Genomic DNA, 12188 nt, shown 5'->3' with positions numbered 1-12188 from the left:
AAGATTACCAGACACTAGTGGTGAAGAACAAGAAGTAGTGCCAAGTTGGCAGTCTTGGCAACAAACCCAGAGGAAGTGTTAGATTGTCCTTTGTGCTCCTGTAGGCTGGAGAGGAAAGCCCACCCCGCCCTTTCTCTCTCCCTCTGTCTCTGCACACATACACCCAGCAACACTCGTTTTCCTCTCCACAACCACAGGCCCAGAAACATCCTGTTCTTTGGACCAGATGAACACGCACGGCTTTACTTTTACATGAACTCCTCTGTGACAAAGCAACGGTAGAGAGGTGCTTGTCCATCCCAAAGAAGATTTGTTCGGTAGAAGCGATAAAAGCCAGAGTTACTCCAGGCGGTTTGTCTGAGCTCACGTGGTAGAATCAAGTTGATCAAGTGAAGATTGAAAAAAATAAAGGGCAGCCGTCTCTCTCTCTCTCTCTCTCTTTTCTTTTTTTTTGGGAGAAAAAGTCCTAAAATAGTACTGGGGCAGCAGCACCACGAGACAATGCATGGGTCAAAGATGAGCCAGTCTCCTCTTCCTTTTGCACTTGTGAAGTAAACATTTCCCATTGTGACACACACCCATGCACTCACCAACACCCAGTGTGTACTGTAACCTGTGCTGTGCGGAACAAGTCTGACAGAAAACCAACATAACATACAGCACACCGGTCAACTTTATCAGAACCCAAATATCTAAATACGTTTGTTTTTTTTAGTTCATATTTTCTTTAACGTCTTTTGTACATATTTTATTGAATGGGAACTGTTCAGATGAGACTTTTTTCCCCTTTTTAAGTGCTTTATGTCTGCAGTATTAACCACATTCATTTCACATAGAAACCTTGATTTATTTAGTGCTTGTACTTTGGATTTTTCAATTAGGAATCCAATTTGGAAGAGCTTTTCTTTGAAAGTTCAAACATCTGGGAATTCTAATGTTAAAATACATTTTAAAAATTTCAGACCCAACAAGCACTAGAAAAGTCATGATTGTTTCTCTTGATGTCGAAATTCTTAACAAGCCGTCTGTTACACCCAGCTGGTATGAGTCACAGTCCTTAGAGAGTCTGATCATTACACTTCCCTCTGCTTGGTTGATTAATTGGGTGAGGCCCCGTTTTCCCTCTGATAAGCCCCATTTGCTGTAACAACATACAGGAATCCCCAAAGGAAGAGAAATGACCAAGTTAAATAATTTGCTGTAGATTGGTTACCATACAGTCATAAATAATCACGGTGTCATTCCTGACTCCACTGTCAGAGTTCACGAAACTGATGATTGTATCATTGGGCTGCATGAAGAGCTCTGTATTATATCTGGTATGATTACCCTTAATGTCTCAGAAGGGGCTACACTGGCTTCTGGAGTGATCCTCCTTCCATAGTTTGTGCTGATGATCTTCCCTCTGAGCTGAACCCCTAATCTAATGGTTACAGAAAAGCCAAACTAAAGCTTCCCTTCTTGTTTCTCCTCTGAACAGGATGGTATACGCAGACTGTCAGGAAACGAATACATCCTCGCCACAAAGCGTGAGTTTACAGAAACGGTTGACCGCAACCAAAACTTTACCGGGTTGCCTTTCCCTCTGCTTTGTTTGCTAAGTTGTTGTTTTTTTTCTCCTATTTTTATTTTTATTTTGCTCGCAGAGCCCCACCATCTGCCAAGTCACCTGGCGACCCCTCTGTCATTAAACGACATCCCCCCTCGGATCGCCCAGACAATGGAAACTGAAGACTCGTGGGACTTTGACATCTTTAGCTTGGAGGCTGCGACCATGAAACGGTGAGACCTCCCAATCTTAAAGGATGACCACAGGTGTTTTCCTGTTGTGGAAAGAGTTTTCCCACTGACGGTTTGTTAACCAGCTGCCCTAAATCCTCCTGCAGGCCTTTGACCTTCTTGGGCCTCAAGATTTTCTCCCGCTTCGGAGTGTGCGAGTTTTTAAACTGCCCTGAAGCTACGTTGCGCTCCTGGCTGCAAGTGATTGAAGCCAACTACCACTCCAGCAACTCCTACCACAACTCCACCCATGCGGCTGACGTCCTGCATGCTACGGCATATTTTCTCTCCAAGGAGAGGGTGAAGGTAAAATGGGAAATATAACATTCTGAATGCACATAATTCCGAGGTTATCTTTTTTTTTATTTTTAAATAATAATACAAAATCATGTGAGTTAAAAAGTCGATGCTTTTCTTGAAATGTAGTGGAGTGTTGTGTAGAAGTTTTGAACCAGCTTTCATTTCTTGAAGTTGTTTATTTAAAGAGTCTGGCTTTCTGTTAATGGCTTAAAGTCATCTTGAGACATTCAGGCTTTCTGGAAGTCTTGTAAAGTTTTTCTTGGACTTTGGCTGCTTACTCAACATTTCAAATGGGATATTTATGGACTTTTTTGCAAGTCATCTGTTTCCATTTTTGTAGTTGCATCTATGAAAATTACCAAAGATAACAGTTTTCCATAAAAGTTGTTTTTTTTTTCTGCACCAACAGAGGGATTCTCAGAGGATCAGGGTGCTAAAAACGTGTCATAAGAGTTAACGCAATTATTTTCTCCTATGTTGTAAGTTGTCATTTAGGCCTGATGCTTCATTTTGTTTGCCAGGTCCTTATCCTTCATAGTCTGCATAATATTCTGTTATACTCACATCAGGCTACTTGGAAACTAAATGCATTAGTTAGTGGCTTAAAACTATTTTTATTTAGTAAATTGTGAAAGTATTCATATCCCGTAAACGTTTTTTACGTTTTGCAATGCTACGACTACAACTTTCAGTGTGTTTAATATGTGATGTTTTTTGGGGGTTTTTGTAATGTGCCGACACAAAGTAGTGTGTGTAGTGTGCAATTTCTTTGCAGTTTAAATTCAGCTGTACAGTATAGATCTGAGGTTTGTTAGAGAACATAAATGTTCAAGCTGCATCAAAAAGTGCAAAGAGCAGAGTTGGAGCATCTCACAGGACTCTGTTCTATCCATCATCTAAAAATGAAGAGTATGGCACATCTTCAAGCCTACGAGGAAGGAAAACTGTGATAATGTCTACTCCACAAAGTAGCAAGAAGAAAGCGACTGTTAATAGAAGGTCAGAAAATTCCCTTTCAGAGTTTGTTGAACGAGTCAAACATGTAGCAGAAGGCATTCTTGTCAGATGAGATCTGAATTAAAACCTTTTTGCCAACATGCAAAATTTAATGGGTGGTGGAAAACTGATTCCTCGTATCACTCTGAGCGCAGCAGTTCCCATGACACATGGCAGTGGCAGCATCATGGTGTGGGGATGCTTATTTTCAACAGAAATATAGAATCTGTTCCTGCTGAAGGGAAGCTGTCCTGGGCAGAAATATGGATCTCTGCATGTGGATGGTGATTAAAAACAACCCCCATATCATATAAAAATCCCAATGAAATATATTGACATTGTAGTTATAGTGTGAATTTAGGTGGCATTCAGCTTTTGCAAGCCACTGTATGCACTTTACATGTTGTGTCAGTGGTAACCTATTTTATACCTAAATGCTGCATACTGTATTATTGGGGCTGCCAGAACAAGGTAATGTGGATATAACGGTTCATCAGTTTCTTCTCAATCCTAGAGAGTCACAGTTTTGCCCAAGTGTGTCAGTGGTTCAGTAACGTGTTGACGTTTGGGACTCGTTAAGCCGATTACCAAAACATCTATTTCTGATCTCAACCCAGTGATCTCTCAGGGCTTTAGCCGGTGAACTGTGAAGTTACATCACACGAGGTTAATGAGTCCCAGGAATTCCATAGGTCAACGTTTGTGTGGAAGATCACTTGTGCTTTACAGACCACTTGCACTTTAAGAACTTAAATGCTGCTATTATTTTTGAATGTGTGCCCAAATGGACAATTGTGCTATAGTCAAATGTTCTTTGATAAAGAAAAAGAAAAGCTACTGCCTTATTTAGCAGAACCGCTGACCTGCACATAACCACTGCCTGCAGCATAACTGTTGAGTAAAGTGATTCTGTCCTCGGTTTTGGTTTAAATCATCACCTTTAGTTTCAAAGATAGTAAAGTGTTTTATTCTCAGTCTTTAATATCCATTTTTCAAAACTTGCTTGTCCTGACAGCAAAGTTTGGATCCCATTGATGAAGTGGCTGCTCTGATTGCCGCCACCGTGCACGATGTTGACCACCCGGGCCGCACAAACAGCTTCCTGTGTAACGCAGGAAGTGAGCTGGCCATTCTCTACAACGACACAGCTGTGCTAGAGAGCCACCATGCTGCTCTGGCCTTCCAGCTCACCACCAGAGATGACAAGTGCAACATCTTCAAACACATAGAAAGGTAAGGAGATGTGTTATAATCAGAGATTATCTCAAAGATGCATTTTTTTAAAGTTCTACAATCAAAAACATACAGATTTTTCTGCTCAGATACAAATAAATAAAAGCCACACAACTCTTTAAAGAAAAAAAAATCTCCAGATTTAGTTTTTTTTTCTACTCATGCTAAATTTAAAAGGGTTAATCCACACCCTGTCGAGGGAGTATTTGTATTTGCCTCCTAATGATATCACAAAAAAGAAAATGCTTCAGACTTTTTCTTCAAAAAAATCACAAGTTCAGGTGTAGTGTTGTAATGCCATCCATGTATCAGAGGTGTAACAATATTAAAATCAGATAAAATATTTCAGGTTTTCTCATCTAGATATTAAATCTAGATCTGATGATTTATTTATTGTCACATCTCACTGTAAAGCTGTATGAAGGCCTTAAAATGAATTTGTCATTAGTTATTCTAAAACTGAAAAGTTTAGATAAATTCAACCTTTAATTTAACCACAACCATTCAGTGGGGGGAAAAAAATATTGCGTTAAGAGAGTTTTTTTTTTTTTTTACAAAATCACAAGTTTTGAAAAATAGATAGATTCACAATTCTTTGCATTTCCAAAAATTCCTGTAAAAGATTTCTTTACACATCAGAAAAGATGGAGTTGTTTTTTATTGTTTTTTTTTTGTTTTTTTAGAGGGATCTTATATAGACATGAAGTTTCTCCATGGTTGCATCACAAGAAAGCAGAACATCATAAAAGAGTTATTTGAATAAAGTTCAAGTTCTTATGGACTATTTGCATTTTCTAATGAACTGACTGTTGAATTTTAATGAACAGTTATCAAAATTAACAGCACACAATGATTTAAAAGCATATCACTCTGTGTGAATCTGGGATTTTTCTATATTGAACAGAATTACTGGAATAAGCTAACTTTTTGAAGATATTCTATTATTGACTCACATGATTGTAGTAGAAAAAAAATTATTCTGCTTGGAAATCTTTTGTAATTTTTTCTTTCAGAAAGCATATTAGGTCTTTAAAAAAAAGCCTATTACACAAACTTTAAAGTATAGTTTTAGAAAATATAATTTGAGTAGGTGGCTGCAACCTTATAATAACATTCTTATAACAATGTTGCATAACTGTCTTAGCAAAAAAATGTCTCATTTGGCAGCTTTTGTGCTGAGACTCTGTTTTGCTCTGTGTTACAAAAAGGTCCATATTCAGATTGTATTTGGGGTTATTTACTATTGATTCATTTAAATAGAGTGCATTCATCATTATTCATAAATCTTTGGGAGAAATTTCTGTTAGGAAGGGCAACAGGCAGTAAAGCAAGCCTGATTTTTTGCTGATGAAAGATCACAGTGTGTGTTTGTGCGCATGTTTATGTGTTGGCACTGGCGGGACAGTAATGTGATTTGAGCCCCAAAACAGAATAGCTCACATGTGCTGGTCCCCTTGGGGGGGGGGGTAAAGGGGGGAGGGGGCGGTGGAGCGACGAACAAAGCAGCCATTCATCGCCACTGTCACTGTCGTCAGAAGGAGAAAACTGTTTACACGGGTTTCCATGATACTCACCACGCTGTCCCTACCTCCTTCTGTTCCTCCTCCCATCTCTCCCACTCTCGCTCACCCCGTTGCTATCTTCTTCTTCTTCTCTTCAGGAACGAATATCGATCGTTACGACAGGCCGTCATAGACATGGTCCTCGCAACGGAGATGACCAAACACTTTGAACACGTCAACAAGTTTGTGAACAGCATCAACAAGCCGCTGGCTGCACTGGAGGAGAACGGGGTGAGATTTAACGTGATATCACAATAAAACACTGTAAATTTATTAGAATGACAAATAATTATTAAATAGTTGCATTTACAGAAGTAACAGTACAAAATTTCCATTTTGATTTCTTTCAAATAGAAAGAAATATAATGTCTAACTCTGTCTCTAGAGATTCATAAACCAGCAGCAGAGAGTCAACAAAGATTTTAGATTTTAAATGATAGAAACATATTAAGCGGACGTACGACCCGTTGGTTCTTGTGTTAGAGAGCGGGAGAATTTAACAACCTGGTTCTATCTTTACCGTCTCTGTGCGGAATGCTCAACATGGATATTAAAATGTTTTCAGGCCTGGGCGTAACTGACACGTGGGACATGTCCCCCGCACTTTTTTCAACCGTTAACAACTGTTTAAACGGTTGTAAAGATGAAGTAAGGTGATTGTCCGAGCCGTCTTTAAACGCACCACGAGCTTAACGCCTGTTACACCTGTGGTTTTGATCACTGATCAGAACCTGCTGCAGAGCAGAGCTTCACGGCCTGCCATGTGCAGCAACTACCCAGACCCAAAAGGAAAAAAGAAAAAAACTAAACTTTGCACTTTTCTTTTAAACAAACCGAGTAAAGTGATTATTTAACGCTGCTGCACGCAGATAATGATAGCAAAATGCTTACCAGTTAATCCAGTATATCATATTAAGCTAGTTAACAACACAAACTGTTGTTATAACCTATTTTACAGCCATTGCTAGTTAGTCAATACCAGGAATAAACCCAGCTCTCTTTCATTTATGTACAGTAGTTGTGCTCACTGTTACTTCCCACATATTTAAACGAAATCTTTATTTTCACAATAGAATGAGACATGTCAGGGAGCAGACAATAGAGCAGAGGCCAGCAGCAGGGACAGAGATTCTGGGTCTTCTGAGGTAAGGAGGGATTATAATGTGTTGAGAAAACGAGGTCTGTTACAGGAAGAAACCAGGCAGGTATCTGAACAGGGTTTTTACAGATATTTCAGAATTGCACTCACTCGCTCTCCAAACTATTTTTGACTGAATTATGGGTAGCACGGCGAGAAGGCTGTATCTAGTTTATATTTAGACTTTTTAAAAATTATTTTCAGATATTATATGTGTTCGAAAAGGCAGCAGATATAGGGCGTTCACTTTTTATTTATCTTGATTAATTTGCACATCTGTGCTGTCACATTTATCTAACATAGTGCCGTCAGTTTCTGCGTTCAAATTAAATTATGAGGTTCCTTGCCATGTCACCTGTCACTTTCATTCCATTTTTGTGTGCTAAGTAGCAATTTGCGTACAGGACTTTCACTTCTTTTCGCCCCCTCACTTCTGAGATGATGGTTACTCCCCAGTTTTTAAGCCTTTTTTTAAATACGGGGTTAACACCAATAAACTATTTTTGTTGCACTGCATTTGAGTCCAGTGTACTCAAATAAACAAGACAGGCTGACGAAGCAAAACAAAAAGTATGTATTCTGGACTTATCAGAGTATACATTTTCATCTGAAAGGATCTGGAGCACTGGAGTTCTGTTCATCCTAACATCTTGCGTTGGTTTTGTTTAGGGAAGCAGTGACGAGGAGGCTATCAAAAGCGTCCTGACGTCCCCAGAGAACCGGATCCTCGTCAAGCGGATGCTGATCAAGTGTGCAGACATCTCTAATCCGTGCAGGCCCCTGGAGCTCTGCATAGAATGGGCTGGCCGCATCTCAGAGGAGTATTTTGCACAGGTAAATACATTTACTAAGGACTATTAATACAATTTCTAGAATTGCACGCTGTTTTTTGGTGCAAAATGTTCGTAACAGACTTTTTAGTGTTGTCGGACATGATGGTGACTTGTGCTCTTGTCTTTACCGCAGACGGATGAGGAGAAGAGACAAGGTCTACCAGTGGTCATGCCTGTGTTTGACAGAAACACGTGTAGCATCCCAAAGTCCCAGATTTCCTTTATAGACTACTTCATCACAGACATGTTTGATGCATGGGATGGTGAGACAACACGGCATCACATAAACAACAGAACCGCTGTACAAACATGTTTTTTTTTTTTTTACTTCCTTACAATTTCTTGACTGTTTACAAATGTAATTTACAAAGCCAGACTACAAAGGATTGAAAGAAATAGAAGGCATGACTGTATAAAATCCATCTGAGTCTGAGTTAGGGGATTCTTTAACTAAGGATGCACCGATGAGACTTTTCTGGCTGACACCGGTTTCCAATTTTTTATAAAGGTTGGACCTGCTGATTACTCCACCTCCACCCCACATGGTTTTTAATGGAGATCGTAGTTTTGAAATAAATGGAAAATGGCGGAATTACAAGGTTATCCACTTGCATTGTTAACAAATGTCCCTAGTCTTTATTTGATGTTTACCTAACTCTAAAACATTTGTCAAAGCACCTGCTGTAGATTGAAGGATTTATAGACCAAATATGTTGTGACGGGGAAAGAAATCCAACTTTTTTTTTTTTTACATTTGACCTTCCAAACACCGATCAGAGACGATTAACGACTAGTGTATCTAATTCTAAGATGTACTTACAGGTGAAATGTATGTACTGAATACTTTTTCTGTCCAAATATTTGCTACGTGTTGTTTCATTTCACTTTAATGTATCAAAGCTATGTGAGATACTAGTTGGTTTATGTTGTTCTGTACATATGCTTGATGTCACAATGAGGAAACTTGCTTTTTGCCATCATATGTAAGATAATCGCACACAATTAGATATTTCAATTATAGCAACCTTGCAATTTTAATCTCTTAGCTGCCACTATTTTCCAAAATTTTACTTGTCCCGGAGAGACGCATAAGGAAAGCTCTTAAACTTCCTAACAACCCTGTGGACTGATTCCATTGTAGTCATTTTTTGTGTAAATGCAGCATTAAATGCTACACAGCGGATCTGTCTGCCAGGTTTCAATCAAATGTGTCTTGGATTGAAAAACATTTTCTCAGTTTCACTAAATTCTAAAAAAAAATGCCAACAGAAACAATTCTTTTCCCCAGAAGCTTTGCTGCCACACGCATGATTCGTTGCATGTAAACGCCGTGCAGTTAACGGCCTTTCCAATTTTGATTTTTAAAATTGGATGACAACATTACACTGAGATTTGTGTAAAAATAAGGATTTTGCTGCATGTCTCAGGAGACAGAAGGTAAGGGGGATGTTTGTGTTTTTTCACTACACACCTCACGCCGCCTCCTGTCTCTCCTCTCCAGCTTTTGCGGACCTCCCCAATCTTATGCAGCACTTGGACAACAACTTCAAGTACTGGAAAGGCCTTGACGATCGAAAGCTGCACACCCTGCGACCGCCTCCGGAGTAGCTGCTTGTGGCTACTCAGTCCCGGAAACCCGGGTGCAGAACCTTCTTCTTTCCTGCTGGGAAAGCATCTGTGGAAGAAGGCCCTGTCTCTACCCCCCCCCCTGTCAGCCCAGCCCAGCCGCACAGGGACTCCTCGCCTTCACTCTCCTGCTTCTGTAGCACGCCGAGCGCCTCACATGTCCGTCCACAGCAGAAAAACGCACAGAGGGACTTCCCGACACTGCCGAAGTGCTGCTGGCTTTTCACAGGCCTGTCGGATGGGAACTGTAACCGTCGGACACGGACATCCAGCATCCTCATGAACTTCTCGTGCCTCATAGGCATTCGCAGTGTCGCTGTTGGCACGACTGAATGGAGGACGGCGAGGGCTTTGGGGGGTGGGTCCTCACCGGCCTCTGTGGCAAAGCATCCATCCTCTGACTACCGCGTAGGCACTCCTCTCTGCCTGTGAAGTTGCTGTTAGCATCTAAAAAACTGTGTCTAGTCCATTTAAGGCCATGTAATCACTTTTTCAACCTCTAGCTCCTGCGCTCGCAGCGAGGCAAAGCCGCTCCTAGAAACCATTGGAGGCCACGTCATAAAAGTACACTCCACTGCTTTTTTTTTTGTTTGTTTGTTTTTGTCTGTTCATTCGTTTGTTTGTTTGTTTGTTTTGTTTTTCAGGCAATATTTCCACGTGTCCTTCAGAAACACAAAGTTTGACACACGGCTGTCATAACAGAAATGAGAGTGGATGCTTCCTTCATGGGTCAGGGGTGGACCTTTGTCCCAGGCCACTGCTGACAGCAAAAAAGAAGAAAAAAACTCTATTACAGGTTATTTAGTGTGCTAATATTTTCTTAAATTTCCATGTTTTCTATAATAAAATTCACAAACAAATTAGTAAATGAGTAAGAGCAAAATTAATTTAGAATTTTAAAAAAAGCCAAAGCTATTAAAGACAAGTACTACTACGCTCAAAAATTTACAATTATTATTCATGCGACCTTATTAAGCATTTTTTGTTTTCTTATCAAGAGTACAGTACCAGTTTGAATAAACGAATGAACCCTTTTGTATTGCACTGTATACAACATTAGAAGTGTCTACGTCTCAGTGATTTGTCCAGGAATGGGATGTTGCGTTGGAGAAAAAGCTGTTTTTCTCTTGATCATCAGTAGATTGTCTGCTTGTGTGAACGCGTGTGGGAGTTTGGTTTTCCTTTTTTTGTTTGTTTGTTTTGTTTTTATTTGCTTTTTGGTTTATTTTTTTTTCTTCTTCTTTTTGGTCGTTGGTGTGTGAGTGCGCGGGTGTGTTCATTGTTGCAGCAATCCCATACTCCTGGTTTGATGCTGTAAAACCGCTTGACGTTTGACAACAGCAGCAGAAATATGTGAAAAATCGTTTTGGACTTGAACAATCTTCTTTTTTTTTCTTTCTTTTTTTTTGTCCTCCCTGAAATTTTTTGTATCTGGTTTGACCTACTGAAGAAGAAGAAGAAGAAGAAAAAAAGACTGCCTTATTTTGTACAATATTTATACAATACATCCCACTGTGCAACTGCTATGGACATCTGGAGTTTTTCTTATAACACAGTCAGAAGGTTACCTTCAAGTAAATCTCAATATTTTTATAGACAATGAATTTTACACTGGATTTGCAGCAGATGAGATCAACCATAATAGCTATCTGAACACCTGTGAAGGAGAAAGCCACACAGAGCGTGCGTATAGAGAGCTGAATGGTAAAGCAGGATGTGGATCGCAGAGTTGTCTATCACTGTCTTTAAAGCAGTCTCCTGGAGGCCAGCTTGCATTGATTTTTTTTTTTTTTTCTTGTCTTTTCTTTTGATCAAAACATCACTATATTTGGCCAATCGTCCAACACCCTTATGCACAGACCTGGGTAACATCGTTTTTTTTGTTTTTTTGTTCAAAGTTGGATTCAGATTAGGATACTAATTTCTACGTTAAAAGATCGATGCTTCTTGAGAAGATTTCCTCTTTAAACAGTGTATAAATCCCATAACAGCTAAGCAAATACTGGTTAATGAGATGCATTAACCACAATTAATTTTGTTTCTCTCTTATGACAGAATTGTACACTTAATCAGGGGATTTGTATGTTCCTTCTGATTCACATTTTTGGTCTGAAGGCACGGGGAGGGGGGAAAATAGAAACTATTCAATAAAAAATTAAATATATCCTTGCAGTGTTTTTCCTGCAACAGTTTTGTCTCTGGCATCTGTTCTTTCTCACGTATTGCATAAAATGACGCATACTGTCCCTTGTGAAAGTTTTTATAGCCTTTAAGGGTTTAAATGGTTTGTCATGTTACAAACTTGAGCTTTAATGTATTTTGTTGTGGCTTTAAGTGACAGGCCAACACACATTGGTATGTGATTACGAAGAGGAAGGAAAAGGATGCATGGTTTTCACTTTTTTTTTTTTTTTACACATAAAATTTTTAAAAAGTTTGCATGTATTTTGGTTTAGCAACCCAGAATGAATACTTTTTAACGACCCCTTTATGCTGCAGATGTAAAGTCTTTTTGGGGTTTGTCCGCCGACTGTGCACATCTAGAGACTAAAATTTGTGTCCTTTATTTTCCTCAAACTCTAGTCACATTGGATGAAGAGCATCTGGACTTTGTCTGGCCCATTCTTGTAGCTGACTGTATGTTCGGGTCCAACCCAAGTGTCAAGTCCGAGATTTTCTTTCGTTATTGCCTTGTATTTAGGTCCAGGGAATGATTATGCA

The 12188-nt window shown here is 39.5% G+C and overlaps 1 protein-coding gene across 3 annotated transcripts in view; it reads left to right on the top strand.

The window, feature by feature from the left end:
• pde8a (phosphodiesterase 8A) overlaps positions 1-11656 on the top strand; it is a 60918-nt gene extending 49262 nt beyond the window's left edge. For 2 of the 3 annotated variants that reach the window (XM_032559875.1, XM_032559877.1), the window contains 9 exons: positions 1481-1529; positions 1647-1782; positions 1887-2085; positions 4091-4308; positions 5969-6101; positions 6944-7015; positions 7678-7842; positions 7975-8104; positions 9343-11656. In XM_032559875.1, the coding sequence (XP_032415766.1) occupies positions 1481-1529; positions 1647-1782; positions 1887-2085; positions 4091-4308; positions 5969-6101; positions 6944-7015; positions 7678-7842; positions 7975-8104; positions 9343-9449 (1209 nt within the window). In that variant the 3' untranslated portion in view covers positions 9450-11656. The remainder of the gene's footprint in view (positions 1-1480; positions 1530-1646; positions 1783-1886; positions 2086-4090; positions 4309-5968; positions 6102-6943; positions 7016-7677; positions 7843-7974; positions 8105-9342) is intronic. The other variant, XM_032559876.1, reaches the window with a different exon arrangement.
• The last annotated feature ends 532 nt before the right edge of the window (positions 11657-12188 follow it).

The sequence above is a fragment of the Xiphophorus hellerii genome, chromosome 4 (assembly GCF_003331165.1).
Source record: "Xiphophorus hellerii strain 12219 chromosome 4, Xiphophorus_hellerii-4.1, whole genome shotgun sequence".
Lineage (NCBI taxonomy): Eukaryota > Metazoa > Chordata > Actinopteri > Cyprinodontiformes > Poeciliidae > Xiphophorus > Xiphophorus hellerii.
This window is presented reverse-complemented; position numbering and strand designations above follow the sequence as displayed.